Genomic DNA, 19,555 nt, shown 5'->3' with positions numbered 1-19,555 from the left:
CCCGGCTGCACTTGTGTGCGCCGTTTTTCCGGTTGTTTCTTATTCACGTATATACGCTCACACAACCACGGACACTTTTTCCATCTGTCAGCCATCTCATTCTGCCACTGACCCATCCACCACCCACGCGACCTTTTCTGTACTCATTTTTACACCGACCTATAACCGTCGTTGTGTGCGCCGGCAACGCGCAGCCACCCCGGGTAGAAAAGAAACCCAACAAGACGAAACAGCAACGATGCCGCCGCCGCCTTCGCGTTTAGCTTCTCTCCATTTCGATAATTGAGAAACGTTTGGTGCCTGCCGCGCGGCTTTCGCGATCCCTTGAATTATGGCGGCAATCGTACCGTTCGCGGACAGCTCTAACAATAAGTTAATCTCTATAGTGCTACTCACGATATCAACAGAGATTCCCGGGCCAGCCACTAAATCTTTCGCCTTTGTGTTCGTTTGCGACCCCGGATATTTTCGGGCGGCGTAAAAACAATGTAAAGTAATGTCTCCCTTACTGACGCTCAGATTGTCCACTAAATTGGATAATTGGGGAAGAGGAGATACGATTGTTCGAGCCTTGCAGCTCGTTTTTATAGTTCTTGACAATTCGTAACTATGAAAACATACCGCAAGCCTCGAATAATCGTGCCTCCTCGTCCCAAATTGTCCATTTCTGTGCGCAATCTAAGCGTCAATTAGAGAGACATAACTGTACAGTAATATCTCCCATACTGACGCTCAGATTGCGCACAAAAATGGACAATTTGGAAAGAGGAGATACGATTATTCGAGCCTTGCAGCTCGTTTTTATAGTTGTTGACAGTCGGTAACTATAAAAAACGAGCCACAATGTTATTATCTCCTCTTCGGAAATTGTCTATTTTTGTGCGCAATCTGAGCGCGAATTGGGGAGAAATTACTGTAATGAAATTCTCCACAATTGTCGTTCAGCTTATAAATCGAGCGCACAAAAATGAACGATTTGGGAAGAGGAGATACGATTGTTCGAGCCTCGCGACTCATTTTTATAGTTAGTCTCTGCTAAAGGTCTTGATAATTACAATAGACAGTAATGTCTCTCTAATTGACCCTCAGATTAGAGAAACATTACTGTATTCTGTGGTCACGTGCGTTCGTCTGTCAATAGTTTTTCTCGCTATTTTATCAGTTTCATCCGTTTTCGATTTTATTATATCTTAACAGTGAAAACGAGGTTGCAAGCACAAAGTTCGAAATATATAAATGAAAGAATATGTAGATTTATGAAATGGAACGTATAATTAAGCCCGGGTCGTTCGCGATATTATTATGCCAGTAAAAATTAGGATGCAAACTGGAGGTTAAGAATATATAAAAAAATATTTTTAGAAGATATATGTATTCATAAAATGGAATATGTAATTAACCGTCTGTCTGCACACTGAATGATTCGACGGTCTATTTTTTAATGGGTCATTCGATAGTATGTTTACAATAAGAAGCAAAATTATACAATAATTCCTGATGTCACCTGTTGGCACAGCGGACATTTATGCAAATGCATATTTTTTTCAGGAAGCGGATAAGCTGGCCGAAAGAGTGTTTTATGATATTCGGATTTTTAAAATATATTTTTTGTTCGGTATTGTTTACGTAATGCATATTTATGTTTATCAGCATGTGCAGAAATATATTGCATTTGTTGTTTGCTGCGTGTATGCATGTATCATATTTATGTGGAATACGCACCTTTCAAATTAATTTTATGTAGCAGTGAAGTTTTAAACAATTTTGTGTCGCATTGATAGTTCCATATAATATAATAGCATAGTAGCGAAATATATAGAATTTCTACAATTGTGCAATAAAACCTGCATAGAATTTATATTGTGAAAAAAGTGGCAATTAATGCAACATAGAATTTGCAAATGGATAAATACTCAACGAAATTACCTGCTTGATGATTTTCGATTAATTGTTAAAACAAATACTCATTTCTATTGTTACTCATGAAATATGTAATTCATAAATCAACTATCACATCATGTTCTAAGTTGAAGTACTCTGATCTACTATTGCACAGACGTTATTTAGCCTAAGTCCCTGATGATAAATATAAATTGGAGATGAAAAAGGGAAAGTATTGCATGAAAAATAAAACAGAGAGGAATATTCGGACAATTTCAAAAAAATGATGGACACAACCCATGAATATTAAGTGACAAAAATGCATCTGTTAAATAGAGGGATTACTGTGCTACTTTCCCGCCATTTTAGGTTACCATGGTACCAAAAAATAGAGGAATTATTAGCGTGCTGGAAAAAATATTTGACCACAGTAGCCGTTTGTGTCAGGTTATAACATAGGATGTAGAGGTATAGGATGGACCACTCGCGTTATGTGGTTTCAGGTCTAATGGCATCTACAGGACCTCAAACGTTCGCCAGTCCGCCCTAGCCCGTTCAGTTTTGCTCTAACCCACTCCACAGTCTGGTCCAACCAGCTCCACCCCGCTCCAGCATGCTCTAACCCGCTCTAGTCCGCTTTAGTTACATCAAATCCGCCTCAGTCAGTGCAAACACGCCCCAGTCATCGTAAATATTTTCCAGTCATCTTCATACAGCTACGATTTAAACGATTTAACCTTGACATAACCAATAAATGCAAAAATATTAACTATGGATGCTAGATTATCATAGTTTGATTTGGTGTATATCAATCATCTGGAAATCTGTGTCGCGCTGCACTCTGTCGGCAGATGATCGAACCTCAATCAAAACCGAATGGTAACGCTGAATAGAGAAATCTTGTTCACGATTTGAAATATGAAAAATAAGTAAATATTCTATAATATAATATATATATATATATTAATATTATTATTATTATATATACGTATATTAATATTTATATTGTAAATGTATGCTTCTTTTAAAAGTAAATATATGTTTCTTTCTTTCGCGTAAAACTTTTTTATGTTTGGAAAAAGTTATAATTATATTGTTACCACAATTCGGTTTTGGTTTGTGATCCTTCGAACTATCTAACAGGGTTATAATGCAAGGTACATAAATCAGGCTACGATTGGTTAAACTTATTTCTGATCGTATGTTCAAAATTGTAGGTTATTCTAATTTATATATTTTCCAACGTATAGCAAAATCTTTTATAACAAAAGTTTGTATGTTAACTTTCAAGATTGAAGATTATACAATACACTGTGTAACTCTTGCTCTATTTAGTATTATCGTATTATACATTGAATTAAATTAACGAAAATTCTCAGTTATTTGAAATTTGAAACGTATAAAAGAATTTCAAATTCGACGTCAAAATCGTAAGTCGTAACTATAAAAAGATAAATTTGTATACCAAATTGTCGTGGTCGAATTTAATATAACACCATCTTGTTTCATTTGTAACGATGCTTTGATCGACGAAATTTGAAATTTCCAGAAGCATCGAAGTCTCCTTATGGTAGTACATATTTATACATCAAAATAGACGTATACAAGTTTAATTTACATAAGTTTAACTACGAAGTAATAAAATAGTACAATTTTAAGTACCTTACATTCATCCAAAATATCAAAATGGCTAAACAAAGTACCCCAAAAAAATGTACAAAAATCTTCAAAAATCCTACAACGCTTTCGATTGCTTCGCCCGTGCGCCATAAACCGTGCGAAGTGCCTGAACTTCCCCCAGTTTGTACTATGCTGACCTCTGCTGGTAATTTACAGAAACAAAGGCGAAGCTACATGAATGAACACAGGCCTAACTGAAAACGCATTTGTGTGGCGGTGGTGAGCGGGACGAGGACAATAAACCTTGGACACCTGTTTAAAAGACGATTACCTGCCATAACAGACACCAGTGCAGTCCAGGGAAAATCCCGTGGAGTACAGCGCGAGGGTTTCAGCGGTGCGAGCAATTATAGCCGCGATCGAGATAGAGCGAGATTAAAAGAGCGATAAGTGAGAGCAGCGCGTGCGAGAGAGAGAGAGAGAGAGAGAGAGAGAGAGAAGGATAGCGCGAACAGCTGACACTAACACGTTGCTCGAGCGTAGTGGCAGCGCAAGCTCAGTTGTTGATGAGCCGCCGAGCCGAAAGTATAAGTATCGCCATCTGATGACCAGACGGGACGTGCGTTCGTAAAACGCATCGAAACAGAACGCTCGAAGGAAAGAGAATCGCTCCGTGATTCTGTTGCATACGGCCCCGCGCGCGCGTAACTAACTGTAAAACCGACTTCGAAGGGAAGTGAGAAACGTTCGCGGTAACGGTTCGCGCTTTCGGCCGTTTCTTAACCGTACGCCAGCGTCTAGACCGCTCGGGACGGATCGTCGTCTCGTTGTAACAGTGATAGAGAGAAGTTGCGGGTGGACGACGACGACGACGAGAGACGGCTATCAGGCGCGTTCTTTTACCCTGTGCATCTCGGACAAATAGAGATAGCTGTGAATTCGTAAAAGCAACGGCACATGAGTCCCAGATAGTACCGTCGCGTCTTACGAGATCGTGGCATGAGAAAATGGATTATAGAAACAGGGTGTACAACGCTGCGAGGGACGGCAAACTGAAACATCTGAAGGTGAGCGAATCTCTCGAATTCTACCCTAAGCGATGTAACTTATTACGAAACGTTTCCTTACGTATATTATTTGACGCGCGACGGTGGTTCGTAAAGCTCGCGTTTCGAGATCGTGTAAAAGAACGTTCCAGCGGTTATTGACTCGACGTCGGCAATTGCCGCGATTAAATATCAACATCCTGTGACGCCGCGACGGTTGATATCCATATTTTTATGCCCGAATTATGGCATGAGTCACCGGAAAAAAGAGATACACGATACAATTGCGTACAGAATGTTGGGGTAAATGTGTTAGTTTGTGGGAGCCGTCATAAATTTCGATGACCGTGAACTATGTTGTCAAGGACAACATTTTGAACAATTTTTTCCCATTTTTAGGATATTCGTTAAAAACTGTCGCTACTACTACATTGAACTTTGTGTATAACCACTACGCGTTCCGTGTCTGTGTATCAAAATAGAACTCGCGTCTGAAAATTCTCTACGTTTCTACGATAAACGCTAACAATGTTATCGGATATCCGAGTTTTAATTTGAGGTTATAGCAATAATGTAATAGTTCTTTCGTTTCGAATTGTTTGACGTAAATCTGAGGCATTTGATCCGGATTGGGTTTGGGTTAGGTCACGAACAGAAAAATAATCTAGAACGGTCATTAAAGCCGGAAATGGCTCCTTCAAACTGTATATTTACTGAGATTGGTATTTGAAACGGTATAGACTTTCGATTTCGTCGTAGTAATGAATATATTCTTTATGTTTCATTCTCGTGCAAAACTTTTTTTGACATTGACATGGATATCGTAACCTCAACCATAAAGAATGGAGATTAATGTCAAGAGAACGAGCAATACGGAAGAATTAATCGGCGTGAAATGTCTTTTTTATGTTTCTTAGTCAGCCACTTTACGGGCCATCAAACAATAATGTTAAATCCACAGTTACTGCTATGATTGTGCGTACTTAACGTTTGCAGCTAAAAGTAGCAGAAAAATAAATATTATACATATTCGTGTCGTTTATTAGACAATTGAGCCGTTTATTTTGAAAGTGGCATAAGTCACTTTGTTTTTAAGTCGATATATTTAAGGGTTTGCGTTTGAACACGTTTAAAAATATGGATGCTAACTCTCGAGAAGATTTACTTGTATTTGTTATCTCAGGATACTGATATTTTTCTCGGTGTAAATAATTTCGTATAAACATTAAAAAATCACCACTTTTCATCACGGTAAAGTGACTTATGCCACTTTCAAAATAAACGGCTCAATTGGTGAAAGCAATAATAGTATTTTGCCTCGATAAAGACTCGTGTAATTTTAAAAATTCTGCACATATTTGATAACTTTTCAGTAAATACTATGACATTTTCCATAAAATAAAATAGTTATTATATCAATCTTATATATATTGATTGATAATATTTAATAAATAAATATAATAATATTTAATAAATAATTTATAATATTATATAATTATTATATCAATCTAAAAGAAATAATTGTTTTTACTCTGAAATAAATTTGTACGTTTATATTCACTTCCCTGCGATTTTTTTGAAAATCAACACAAGCACGAGTGCAATTGCGTGAGCACCGCTAGCCTAAATTTCGCATATAATAAACCCATTATAATAAAATGATTGAATTATTTGATATAGTTTGTGAGCGGTAAACAATTTTATTACGTATCAGCTCGACGAATGTCCATCCGATGCGTCTTTACAAAACGGCTCATCAGCTTCATTCTCAATGCAGATATGTGCATAGTAATGCAACTTAACATAATTTTAGTGCGCGACAAACATCGTTATCGTACGGTACGTTTCATTTTATTAATATCTTCCTCCTACGCAGCAGCCTAATTTTACACATCCGTTTAATACAGCCATTGTAACACACAGAACAAATACTCAATTATCGTTAAGAAAATAATTTCACGATACAACAAATTGGAATTTCCATGGTCATTTATCAAATACGTTGAATGTTGACCAATTTTTATATTCTCTTCGTTCCTAAAATAAACCCTTATGTCAAGCATTATGCTAAAACGAAACTCGAAAATCGTTCAAAATAAATAGCACAAATTTCTTTCAACACGATGATTCATTTCTGATGGCACTTCTGCGAATAAGCGCAGCTTTAGTTGCGCAAATGATCTTGTAATGTTCGTGATCCGCTACGAGCTCGTTTTTATACCGTGTGCCGAAATCGTTCTCCCTTTTGTATTGGGTTGGCAACTAAGTAATTGCCGATTTCAGTTATAGATTTCTCTCACTCCCATTTTTATGATATCCGTAAATGTTATATTATAAAATTATTATTATTATTATTATTATGTTATTTTTTATTATCCGTGAATGCTAGCAACTGGACAAATCGAATGCAGCGGTCAAGGAAAAGCGACCAGAATTGGTCGATCGTAAAGGTGTCATTTTCCAGCAGGACAATGCTAGGCCGCACACGTCTTTGTCCACTCGGCAAAAATTGATGGATATTGGTTGGGAATCGATGTTACACCCACCATATAGCCCTGATCTCGCGCCATCGGATTACCACTTATTTCGATCCCTGGACAACTCCCTTCGTGGTAAAACTTTTAACGACGATGACGCTGTAAAATCTCACTTAACTCAGTTTTTGGCCGAAAAGGATCAGACTTTCTACGAGCGTGGAATTTTCAAGTTGTCAGAGAGATGGCAAAAGGTCATCGAACGAAATGGAAAATACATTACAGATTAAACTTGGTTCCAAGCAAAAAGAAAATTTTTGTTTCATTGAACAAGTCGGCAATTACTTAGTTGCCAACCCAATACAATAAGAACACGTAGCAGTTAATTCGATCCATCTTTTCGAAATTGTTGTGGCAAAAGGAGGCGAGATTCTACTCCCTTGGCTCACGTTTATCTCGAGTAGGAAATAGCCACGGCAAACGGCGGTTATATTTAGCTACCGAGACGTCCGTCCATATAGACGTTAATGGGAAGTCTGCTTAGTTAGGTTTCCGTATGTATGCGCTTTTATACATTGCGCGCATCTAACGTTGTATCTGTCGCACCGTAATGCATGAAATATGAGGAACATGGAGGGCGGAGTGGGGGGACGACGACAGGTAATCGGAACCGAGGTTTATTCGCAGGAACGTTTTCATGATAATTTGATTCAGTAAACTTCTTCTCGAGAACGTAATTAATGACTATATTACGCGGAGTTTGCTATCAATTTATTTGATTAAAGAAAGCAAACTCGTACCATCTTCGGAAATAGGATTTACTTGAATATGCTACTATACTCCTAATTTTTCAGGCAGAAGATAAATAGATCTGCGATTTTCTAAGCACAAATTATGATAATTTATCTAAAACATAACCATTGAGTTTTTCTATAATTTAAGCAGACTTGAAGCTTTCTTCAGAAGATAAATAGATCTGCAAGAATAGATAATAGAATAGATCTGATAGAAACATAATCTGCATATTTCACTTGGCTCGGTGAAAGAAATAGGACATATTTGAAAATGTTATTCCTAATTTTTCAGACAGAAGATAAATTGATCTGCAATTTTCTAAGCACAAATTGTGATAATTTAGCTAAAACATAACGATTGAGTTTTTCTATAATTTAAACAAACTTGAGGTTTTCTTCGCTAAATTTGTCATTTTATTGTAACTAAAAAATCGCATAAAAGGAAGTACGGTGTCATGAAATTAATTAAACAATTTTTAAGTGATTCAGGATCTGTTAATGTTGTTAAAGCAATAAATATCATTTGGAAACGGTTACCAAGCTTTCGTACAAATGCAAGGAACATAATCTGCATGTTTCACTTGGCTCGGTGCATGGCATTGCATTTTAAAATTGCTGGTGATCACGTGCATGTGGCTTCGACATGGCAGATCGCTCGAAGCGGGTCAATGTCGTCGCGTATTGATTGGTCTGATAGTTTAACTAGTATTCGGTGTATAAGGACACCTCCATGGATATGGTTGTTGATATACATACACGAGTAGTTCTAGCGCAAGCGTTAACGCGACGCTGGGAACATTGTTCTTGCGTTCCCGTTGACAAACTCGCTCGGTCTATCTTAAAGCTGCGATCAATATAACGTTGGATATTATACCTGCTCTCGATTAGTTTCGCGATTAGTTTCGCTATGAAGAACAACAGAAGGGAAATTATCTGTCAACCATTATATAGCGTAATCCTATTTTGGAACACGCAAAGTTTTCGATTATAATATATTATCGTCGACAATAATATATAATATATAAAACAAGTTTAACGAAACTGATGTAACAGAATCTTTATTAACCCTAGAAAGATAACCATATGACAACGTACGTAAAAGATAACCATACGCTTCAGAGGCGCATGCTTTTCTAAGGCGTCAATTTTATACTAACAATGGATATTTATTTAAGTTAATCTAGTCATTTTAAAGGTTTGGCATTATCGTAAAAATAAAATGCATTTATATTATATTTTTTTATATTTTAAGTAATTTTAAACTTAAATCACTAGACCTCTATGAAAAATTAACAAAAATCAACAGTCTTCGCAGGCGCCTCTGCGACGTAGGTTATCTTTCTCGGGTTAATATTGATATTCTGTTATTAGTGTAATTCTATTATATAGCGTAATCCCATTTTGGAACACGCACAGTTTTCAATTATAATATATTATCGTCGACAATTATACATAATATATAAAGCAAGTTTAACGAAACTGATGTAACAGAATCTTTATTAATATTGATATTCTGTTATTAATATAATGACATTTTATTAACATAATTTCGAAGGCTTTCCCGACCTATGTTTATATGACCTTTTCTCATCCTTAGGGGATGTAGAATACGATATCGAAGTTTGTTCGTCTATTTCGGGGATACCCTGTATAAACGCTTTTAGCTTGGAACATTATGTCCCAATAGATTCTCATTCACTATTTCTTTTTTTCTCATTTTTCAAATAGTATCCATTTAACCAGTTAAGCGTCGAATTTAGTTTTAAAAAAAATCAAATTTAGTCGAATTTAGTTTTTAAATCAAGCGATGACGTGTATATACGACGAACGCAGGGCAAAATGGTCCTATATTTTTATTTAAGAAAAACTTAACAATTTATTTCTGAAAAGTTATTGTTATTATAAACTTAAAAATTCTCAAATAATAATAAAACACATAAACAAGACACAACGACGAGTAAACACGTCGAACGCACCGTAATAGAGATTCGGTTCGACGTGTATACACGACAAACGCGCTTAACTGGTTAATAGCGCAGCAATTAAATTTTAATAACACCCGTTTGCCATTTCCATATTTACTGATTTATTCAATATTCTCGCACTGTCTCACCTTTGAATATTTATAATGATCTTCTAAGCCTGCGAGTCTTGCTTTCCAAATACTCGTCGCATCGACGTCGTATAATGGCATCGCATAGCGCGATGCAGTTCCACCAGACGGGAACAAATTGTGTAAAAGGGCGGCTGGTGTTTTATGGCAAGGTGGTTCTGACCGCTTCGAGCTTCGAGACAATCGTACCGCGTGGGTGGATATAGACGCGAAAAATTCACAGTCGACCGCTTAACTCCGTTGAAACCTATGGAAAACCAGTTGCAAACTGCCTTGACTATAAAAATATTTTTTCACGGCTAAGCCGCAGGAAAAATCTACACTCCGCGTGCTCGAGCTTTGAGCACTGTTCAGATACACTGTCCCCACTGTCCAGAAATGTGACGCTTTCTTAATTAACGCTTAACAGACGAATTGTTTTTTTCTCTGTCTTTTCTCGGTTTCCGGGCATCTTTTAAGAGAATTGAATAAATGTGTACGGTTTTAAAGCGTTGCAGTTTTTATTATGTTGTAGTATGTTTCTAAGAAATCGTACGGCTTCGAGAATTCGAGTGCAACAAACTCCGCGCATTAAATACAAAGGGAAACGAACGCGCGAGTCATCGACCTTATCCGCCCGACCAATCGATCTCTTTCAAGAGCGTCGCGTTATCGCGTCGTTAATCAATTTTCTGCCGGGATCCGGGGAAATGCGTTCCGAATAATTCGCGAGGGTGGAGCGCGTTTCTCTCACAGTCGATTCTGTTCTCGTGCCGAAAGTTTTCCATCGGAATGCTGGACACGTTGCGGTACCTCATCAAGATCATCTTGTCCGCGGTTATTCGCTAAGCATCGCGGTACGTGAGTACGGACGAAAGCTTTCAGAAACCCAACGACAAGCAAATCAACCGGATACGTATACGCGTTCCATTTAAAGTCGCGATTAGCCGCCGACACCGATAAACAAAGTATCTTAGAATTCACGCCGCGTTGCTCGCCGCTCGTGAGTTATCTGCCTGCGTAAAGGCATGAATGACGTATGAATATTTGTGGCTGTGGAATCGTTATTTCGTTGAACCTTCTCTGTTTCACGCAGATCTTCGTTCTACGTATCGCTTTGCATGCTTTACTATTCAAATAAATTGTTCGAGTGATCGTTGAAAACAATATATAGGGTGTCCCAAAAATGTCTCGCAATCCGAACGTAGGGGATTCCTGAGTTCATTTGAAGCAACTTTTTCCTCAGCGAAAATGCAATCCGCGGCTTCGTTTACGAGTTATTAACTAAAAACAGTGGCCAATCAGAGGCGATATCATTTGACGCGAGACGGCCGGGCCAATGAGGGGAACTGGGCTCCGTGCACTCGTTGGCTGGGCCGCCGAGCGTTATCCGAGCTCGCCTCTTATTGGTCAGTGTTTTTCGTTAATAACACGTAAACGAAGCCTCGGAGAGAATTTTCGCATAGGAAAATGTTGCTTCAAATGACCTCAGGGACCTTCCATTTCCGGATTGCGAGACATTTTCGGGACACCCTGTATTAATCGGAATTTTCTTGAATATGCAATGAATTTTTACAAAATCAAATTGATAGCGTGGCAGGAAATGAAGTGATCTCTCGAATTGTTTATGCTCGTCACATACACTTCGACTGCCAATCCAACGAGATCTTTTGCCATAACTCTTTCGTAACCCTTTTCCTCGTTACTTTCTTCACAGCTAGAATGATACAAATTCCTTGGTCCTTGATGGTTCGCTAATAGAAGAGTAGTCTACGTTCGCTTTAATGTTTAACTATTGATAACAGACAAATAAAATTTTATTTCGATTCAAAGGGTTCAAATAATATATGGTTCAAACAGCGTTTGAATAATATAAAGTCAATTATGCTTGAAAATAAACGAATGGCACAGTAATAATTGGCTACCTCAAAATTTCATAAAATTGTATTTCGATTCAAAGGGTTCAAATAATATAGGGTTCAAACAGCGTTCGAATAATATAAAGTCAATTATGCTTGAAAATAAACGAATGGCACAGTAATAATTGGCTACCTCAAAATTTCATAAAATTGTATTTCGATTCAAAGGGTTCATATAATATAGGGTTCAAAGAGCGTTCGAATAACATAAAGTTAATTATGCTTGTGGAAACAAACGAATGGCATAGTAATAATTGGCTATCTCACAGTAACTGGCTCCAACACCCTATCCGTTTACACTCAATTCCCAAGCGGTTGCATAACGCGAAAATAAACTCCTTCTTAAGCTCGACAAATCCGTCGGTAATTGTATCAATCGCAAATCTCCTAATCATTTCCCTGTTAAGGAAAACGTTGTTGATAAATTGTCTCGGTAACATTGTTAGTCACGGAGGTTTGCCGATCTCATTGAATAATTTATAAGATGAGCAAGCAGTTTTCTCGGTCGAATAAGAGTAATCGCTGCGATATACCACCGTGATATAGATCGTATTATCAAATTCATCGCCCAGGACCGAGCGAGCACGATTCGCTTTTCGTATGCATCGATCGAATCGATCGCGTGTCATCATGTTTATTAATATGGGAATTCGGTGTTCCACTTCGACCGATCCTTTGTAAATCGTTAATCCCGGCACCGGCGTGATGTAACAAGGTACATATTTTGACATTATGCAACACAGCCGCGGAGTTGTCGAACTGACGTGTTCGCCTCAGTTTCCCGCGTATACGGTGCAATTGCGTAACTTCGATTCTTAAGATTCAAGGCTGACACCAATTTACGCCACTCCTCGGTCGTCGTGATTTCGCGGTGACCTTTTGACCGATTGCACGGCCATGTTTCTGGCGTTGCAATCGCAAAGATGCGGGTCGAGATCTCCTAATAAGGGTCACAAAAATAAGGGTAAAGTTAGGTCGTTGGACGCCATTTCTCAGCAGAATTGCCGAAATTACAATTAAAAGTTACGCGCATTTAAATTATATTCATATTGAAATTTTATTTTGCAATAATATACGGTGTCGAAAAAGTAAGGTAAAGTTACCGCGCAGAGTGAATAAGTGTATTATCGGCTGATTTCTGAGAGTATAGACGAGAGAGAGAGAGAGAGAGAGAGAGCTGAGAGCTGAGAGTGCGAAAAAGAGCGAGAGAGAGCAGAGAGGGCGAAAAAGAGTGAGAGAGAAAGCAGAGAGTGCGAGAGAGAGAGGAAGAGAGCAGAGAGAGAGCGAGAGAGAGAGAGAGAGAGATTTGGCGAATTTGTTCATCGGACATCCACGTGACCCACCTTAATTTATCCATAGGAATACATATGTCCCAATCTGTCTACAGACGCCTATCATTTAATCGAACCGGTTCTTACCACAGTCACCTTTGCCACCGATCATGCTCAGTCAGGTTTCTCGAATTTGGCCCGAGGTGGCCCGAACTGGCTTGCATCGGACCGACTCGATTTCAATCTGGTTTTACATTAGGTCAGCAGTTCGATCGAGGCACGCTATTAATCCATAAAGTCCGAAGCAACGAAATAAATGCGATTCTTAAATATATTTCTTGCGAAAGTGCACAGACAAGCATATAAATGCTGCTGAAAATGCACGGTGCATTTTGCGAAGCAAACTAAACAGATGTAAGTAAAGTATCTTATTGTCAGAAACATGGGGAACGTAAATATAATACTGTTTTATAGAAATACAAAAATTGTATTATCATAATGGACACTGTGTATGAAAATCGACTATATTCGAAAGCTACACGAAAAAATAAAGTGTTTAATGGCATATTTTAACACTTTTGCACTCGATGCCATTTTAACTGTAAATCTAAAATCATTTTTCGGACTCACAGTATGTCCATTTTATGCGACAAAATGCATTTCATGCGTATGAAATTGTGTCTTCCGGCGACTCGTATATAACAGTTACGCTTTCAACAATTTTTTCAATCTGAACTTCCTTAATATGAAAATGATCTTGGAACACGGTATAACAATTTCAGCGGTGCCTCGGAGTCACCACTCGAGCGCAAAGCGTTAAAATATGCGATTCAAGAAAGAAGATTCCCTATCTGAAGCAGTGATTGCGTGAATCGTTCGCACGTTGATCGTACTTTTTACCGCGCGAAGACTCGCTTTTTTACGATTAAACGATGAAATTCCATAGATCCATTTATGGACGCGAACACTTAATGCGAAGTTTCAGTTATTGAATCTAGAACAGGCGTTAAAAACTTTTCAGATCGTTGTTCTCGAAAATAAATAAGTGTATTGTACGTAATAATGAAGCGGGCATCATAATTAATCAGAAACTTTCTGACGCAACTCGGATTCTGTCAAGGTTCCTTGCCTGAAGACTTTTCCTCGTTGTATTTTCCGCGTTACATTTTCCGTCTCGTCTCGTTACAGTAGCATCATTATCTCCGTTTTTTCATTTTCGTATCAAAGCGGGCCTGGAGTTTTATCAAATCAAACAGCCATTGATAACCGAGTTTGCGCAACTTTTCGGTGCGAAGTTATCATTCCGGTACGTAATAAATGGACACACGTTTACGAATACACCTTGCCGCTTCAGCCAATTTCAATCAAAGGAAAAGATACCATTATTAACGAGACAAAGGCTTTCCAATTCCACTTGTGTCTCGCTGTGTTCTATCTTCTACGGATTAATCATCGATATCTCGTTCCTCGTTTTACGTAGTTGAAGTTTTATCCATCATTGAAACCGTCGACTAATCTTCCACTATTAAACAAGTTTAATCATGTAAAAATCCTTCTGAAAATTAACATAGCCTTTTATTGCTGTGTTAGTTTCCAGAAGGATTTTTACATTATTAAATTAATCATTTAATATTTAAAGATAATGCGCAAAGTTTCATCAAAATCGAAATAGCTTTTCTTTAATGTTTCGCACTCGAATGCCGTCTCCGAGGTGACAATAAATCGTCGACTAATCTTCCACTATTAAACAAATTTAATAACGTAAAAATCCTTCCGAAAACTAACGTAGCAATTTTTATTGTCACTTCGGAGACGGCATGTTTCGAGTGCGAAACATTAAAGAAAAGCTATTTCGATTTTGATGAAACTAAGCGCATTATCTTTGAAAATTTAATGATTCATTTAATAATGTAAAAATCCTTCTGGAAACTAGCATAGCAATAAAAGACTATGTTAGTTTTCAGAAGGATTTTTACGTTATTAAATTGAAAAATAAAACTTTCGATTTCGATGAAACTTTGCGCATTATCTTTGAAAATTCTAACACGCTATAAATGCAATCCGCTTACTAAATGTGATCGTATCTTTGAGATTCCATGTCCATTCAAATAACCTAAACAGAATGTTCGTATTCTGAAATGTCTGTGTGATTTAATTAATTCGTGAAATCGATGCATCACGAAAGAATTATCGCGACATCGCTTCTCTCGCGCTGTACGAATGAAAAGGTTGTCTCGTAATTAAAGGAATCTTTTCTCTTGCGACTCGTATTTGCCGGTAGGATGGCCTGTCCAGTGAACGAACGCTTCAGCTGCGCCACGTCTGTTGGAATTAGTATTCGTGAAAGGTTATTGTATTTCCTGAGTGCTATTTCTATAAGAAGACTTGTGGCGTGGCACTGTAAAGATCCCATATTTCAGATCGCAATTCTAACAATATTCAAGCATATGTTGAAGATTACATTTAAAATTGTATTAAAAAATCATTACAACTTAAATTTATATTAGAAATTTATTATATTAGGTCTACCGGAAAGTTCTGTCCGTTTTTGGATTGAAATATAGTATATAACAATTTTATATATTATATTATATAAATATATAATATATAATAATATTATAATATAATATTATATAAATATATAATATATAATAATATTATAATATAATATTATAATATATTATAATAATATAATAATAATATAATAATAATATTATATTATATAAATATATACAAATATAAATATAACAATTTTCATATATTTAATAATATTTATCGTAGAATATACTTTCCATCGTTACTTATGACTTCTTGCCAGCGTGATGGCAACTTGTAAATGTCATTTTTAAAAATGATTTATTTTGACGTCAGCTTCAGTTTTTAATTTTTGTTCCTGTAAAAATTTTTGCAAAGAGAGAAACAAGTGATAATCGGAGGGTGCTAGGTCTGGGGAGTATGGTGGATGCGACAGAATTTCCCAGCCTAGCTCTGCGATTTTCCGACGAGTCGCCAAAGCAGCATGTGGTCAGGCATTATCATCGGTAGCCATGTTTTCACGATCGCGTCTCGCTTAATAATGACATGAGACATCTTTGTTTCAGTTTATTTAGGAGAGTACATGTGTGTAAATGCAATGATAAAGAGTGATAGTCGTATATGTCTCAAATCAACATGTGCATATGGATTGAAACTCGAAGTGACATTATCGGACAGAACTTTCCGGTAGACCTAATACATTATAGTCGAAATCGTACGCGAAGTCTGAATAAACCCAATCTCGTCATTGTTACGAGAGAACATATACAGTGACTCGCATTAATATTCGGTCACGATATTATTAGAAGAATTATTATTATAATTCTTAATTTATTATTTAATTTATAATTATTATTGCTCCTTTTTATTGTTTATGATAGCATTGTTGAATCAATTTGTTTGTCACAATCTTGTTTATCGCTTATTATACAAAAGAATATACGCAATAAATAAATAAGACTTATGTTTCTACTTATTACATATTCTTATTATATAATAATAATATATAGTATAATATATTATATAATAATAATATATAGTATAATATATTATATAATAATAATATATAGTATAATATATTATATAATAATAATATATATTATATATACTTATTATATACTATACTCTACTTTATTATGAGAAAACAATTGATTCGATAATACTATCGTAAACAATAAAAAGGAGCAATAATTCTTCTAATAATATCGTGTCCGAATATTAATGCGAGTCACTGTACATAGTCGCGTTTAGGGCTTGGTAGCGTTCCAGTGTCAAGAAAATATGAAAATATTCTGCCTTCCTTGTATTTTTTTTTTAAGAGGATATGCGCGGTATTTCAGTGGATACTGTTAATTTCCAGGGGACGCGGGTCATAATGATTGTTACGCGATCTTATCAATTTCTAAGTAGACCACGCGGTGGGTAGAATCCTCCCACGCGATCGAAGTTTTAAATTTCAACGGTCTTATATTACATTACATAAAGCCTGCCAGCTTCCGAAGCAGCTTGGAAATCGATAAGGCTCGCTCGTCACGTCGTTCCACGCGTTTTCGTTCCCTGCCACGGTATAAACAAGAACCGAACCGCCTAACCCTCTCCATGACCCCGCCACGGTCCCGCGATAATCGACTCGACGGAAAGCTTCAGCCGGTATCTTTACGTTGAATCGGGCTGTCTGCTCTTCGCATCTTATCTCACCGTGCTGGAGGGTAACTCTTGCGTTCAAATACACCAGGTGCTCGGGGCGGGAGGGGGAGGGGGGTGTGGGGGCGCATCGCGATGCTCGTAGACTCTTGCCACTTTTCTAATGAGCCCACTGTTGTTCAGCCAACTCTCAGCCGCCCTCGCACGATGCTGTCATCGTCTGTTCTGGGACGATGCTCCGTTTCGACGATTCTTTGCGGACCGGCGGTTTGTAGTCGCGGCGTTGATCCAGAAGATTACGCGAGTTATACGAGCTCACGATTTGCAGAACAAAAGTCCACTTCTCGAACATTTTATGAAGTTTATTCGTCGAAGCACGCGATTGACTCTGCGATCTTTTTTTTTCTATTTGATATGAGTATCCCTGATGTTGGACCTAGCACCGCGAAATGATATTTTTGACGGTTAATTCTGTTGGTCAGGCAACAATTGTAATAATATTATTAATATTATATGTATAATGTAATAAGATATTATTATTATTATTTAATAAATATATTATTATTATCATACAGTAATAATAATAATTACTATTATCATATAGTAATTGTAATAATAGTTATTATCGTATAATAATAATAATTATTATTATTATCATATAATAATTGTAATAATAATTATTATTATTATCAAATAATAATTGTAATAATAATTATCGTATAATAATTATAATAATTATTATTATCATATAATAATTGTAATAATAATTATTATCGTATAATAATTATAATAATTATTATTATCGTATAATAATTGTAATAATAATTATTATCGTATAATAATTATAATAATTATTATTATCGTATAATAATTGTAATAATAATTATTATCGTATAATAATTATAATAATTATTATTATCGTATAATAATTGTAATAATAATTATTATCGTATAATAATTATAATAATTATTATTATTATCATATAATACTTAAATGCGACTTAAAAAGTTCGACCAGTTGTAGCCAAGCAATATGTTAAGCGCTTAGTTTATGGGACAGGGTGAGCAGCCCCCGCAAGCTTGGAACTTTCTTTCTCCTTTCACCTTTTTGCGAGAAGGATTTCCTTTGTTCGCGACTTTCACCGCTTTGTCCTCCCTTCGTTGACCAGCCGGTGCAGCTCTTGTCCCTGGCCTGCTGCAATTAATCTGTCTGTGTCGTGTAAAACCAGGAGAAAGGGAGAAGCAAAACGGAGTGACCCGCGAACGTCGCGAGTCAAGTCTCTCTCATCGCATGTTCTAATATAACTCGGCCGGTGGAATACACGATGGTGACTCAGGGGCTGCGGCCAAGCACACAGGGTCGTGTATTCTGAGAAAATACGAGGCAACGCAGAGACGAAGGAAAAAGTCTTTGAACCCTTACGTTAGCGATCAAGCGTATAGATAATTCTGAAGCAACAGCGTTTACAGTGTTTCGCGTAAAAGATTTATCTGATATTGATGTGACATTGTCAAATCGAAATACATTCGTAACAATTTTTTAACATGTTTATTTCACGTATTTAGTATTTTATTATTAGTAGTAGTCTACAGAACTCGACTCGACTGGCAAGGGATTCTGGGACTCGTCGACCCAGTCGACGAGTTTCCGAATTTATAGAAATGGGAGGGAAATTCTTGACCCTTGAAAACGAAGGGAAAATTATCCCTTATAAAACAACTTCGGAGAAAATCGTGATTTATGAGGGTTTTCAAACAAGGTCCAAGATCCAAGGTCTGGACCTTCGTCAATTTTACGACATTTTGCAACCCTGCACGCACATCGGGAGGTTAACCCTTTCGGTACGAGCGCCGGATATATCCGGCATCCATCTGATGACCAATATGGACGAGTGCCACATACATCTGCCATCCATGTAAGCCATATTTCTGTAGGCCCTTTACAGAATGCTTAGAGGAAACATTTAAAGAAAGATTTAGAAACGGATTAAGCACAGTCATTACTTAATGCTTAAGAAAATCTTCGTGCAAAAGTGGACTGATCCTGCGTTATGTGCGCATTTTCGGCGCGGCACCCCGTACAGTGGGAGTGTCACGGCGGACAACGCGCTCGTACCGAAAGGGTTAAATAGAAAATGCCTTCCCTTCCACGTTGCGGGTCCGTTGCACAGGCAACCAATGAATGTCCGACGAATGTACCCTAGCTGAATTAAGGGTTAAATTAAAATAGCACGGAGTACATATTATCGTGCGATCTCTATTGTGCAAGTAACTTCGAG

At 37.1% G+C, this 19,555-nt stretch overlaps 1 protein-coding gene across 1 annotated transcript in view; it reads left to right on the top strand.

Annotated features, from left to right (window-relative positions):
* The first annotated feature begins 3,791 nt into the window (after window positions 1-3,791).
* The window catches only part of LOC117219036 (protein fem-1 homolog CG6966), a 60,195-nt gene continuing 44,431 nt past the window's right edge, over window positions 3,792-19,555 (top strand). Inside the window, exon 1 of the mRNA XM_033467890.2 lies at window positions 3,792-4,568. Within this exon, the coding sequence (XP_033323781.2) occupies window positions 4,509-4,568 (60 nt within the window). The 5' untranslated portion in view covers window positions 3,792-4,508. The remainder of the gene's footprint in view (window positions 4,569-19,555) is intronic.

This window comes from Megalopta genalis, chromosome 4 (assembly GCF_051020955.1).
Source record: "Megalopta genalis isolate 19385.01 chromosome 4, iyMegGena1_principal, whole genome shotgun sequence".
In the NCBI taxonomy this organism is placed as follows: domain Eukaryota; kingdom Metazoa; phylum Arthropoda; class Insecta; order Hymenoptera; family Halictidae; genus Megalopta; species Megalopta genalis.
The sequence above is the reverse complement of the archived record's forward strand: the minus strand, read 5'-3'. Positions and strand labels throughout refer to the sequence as shown.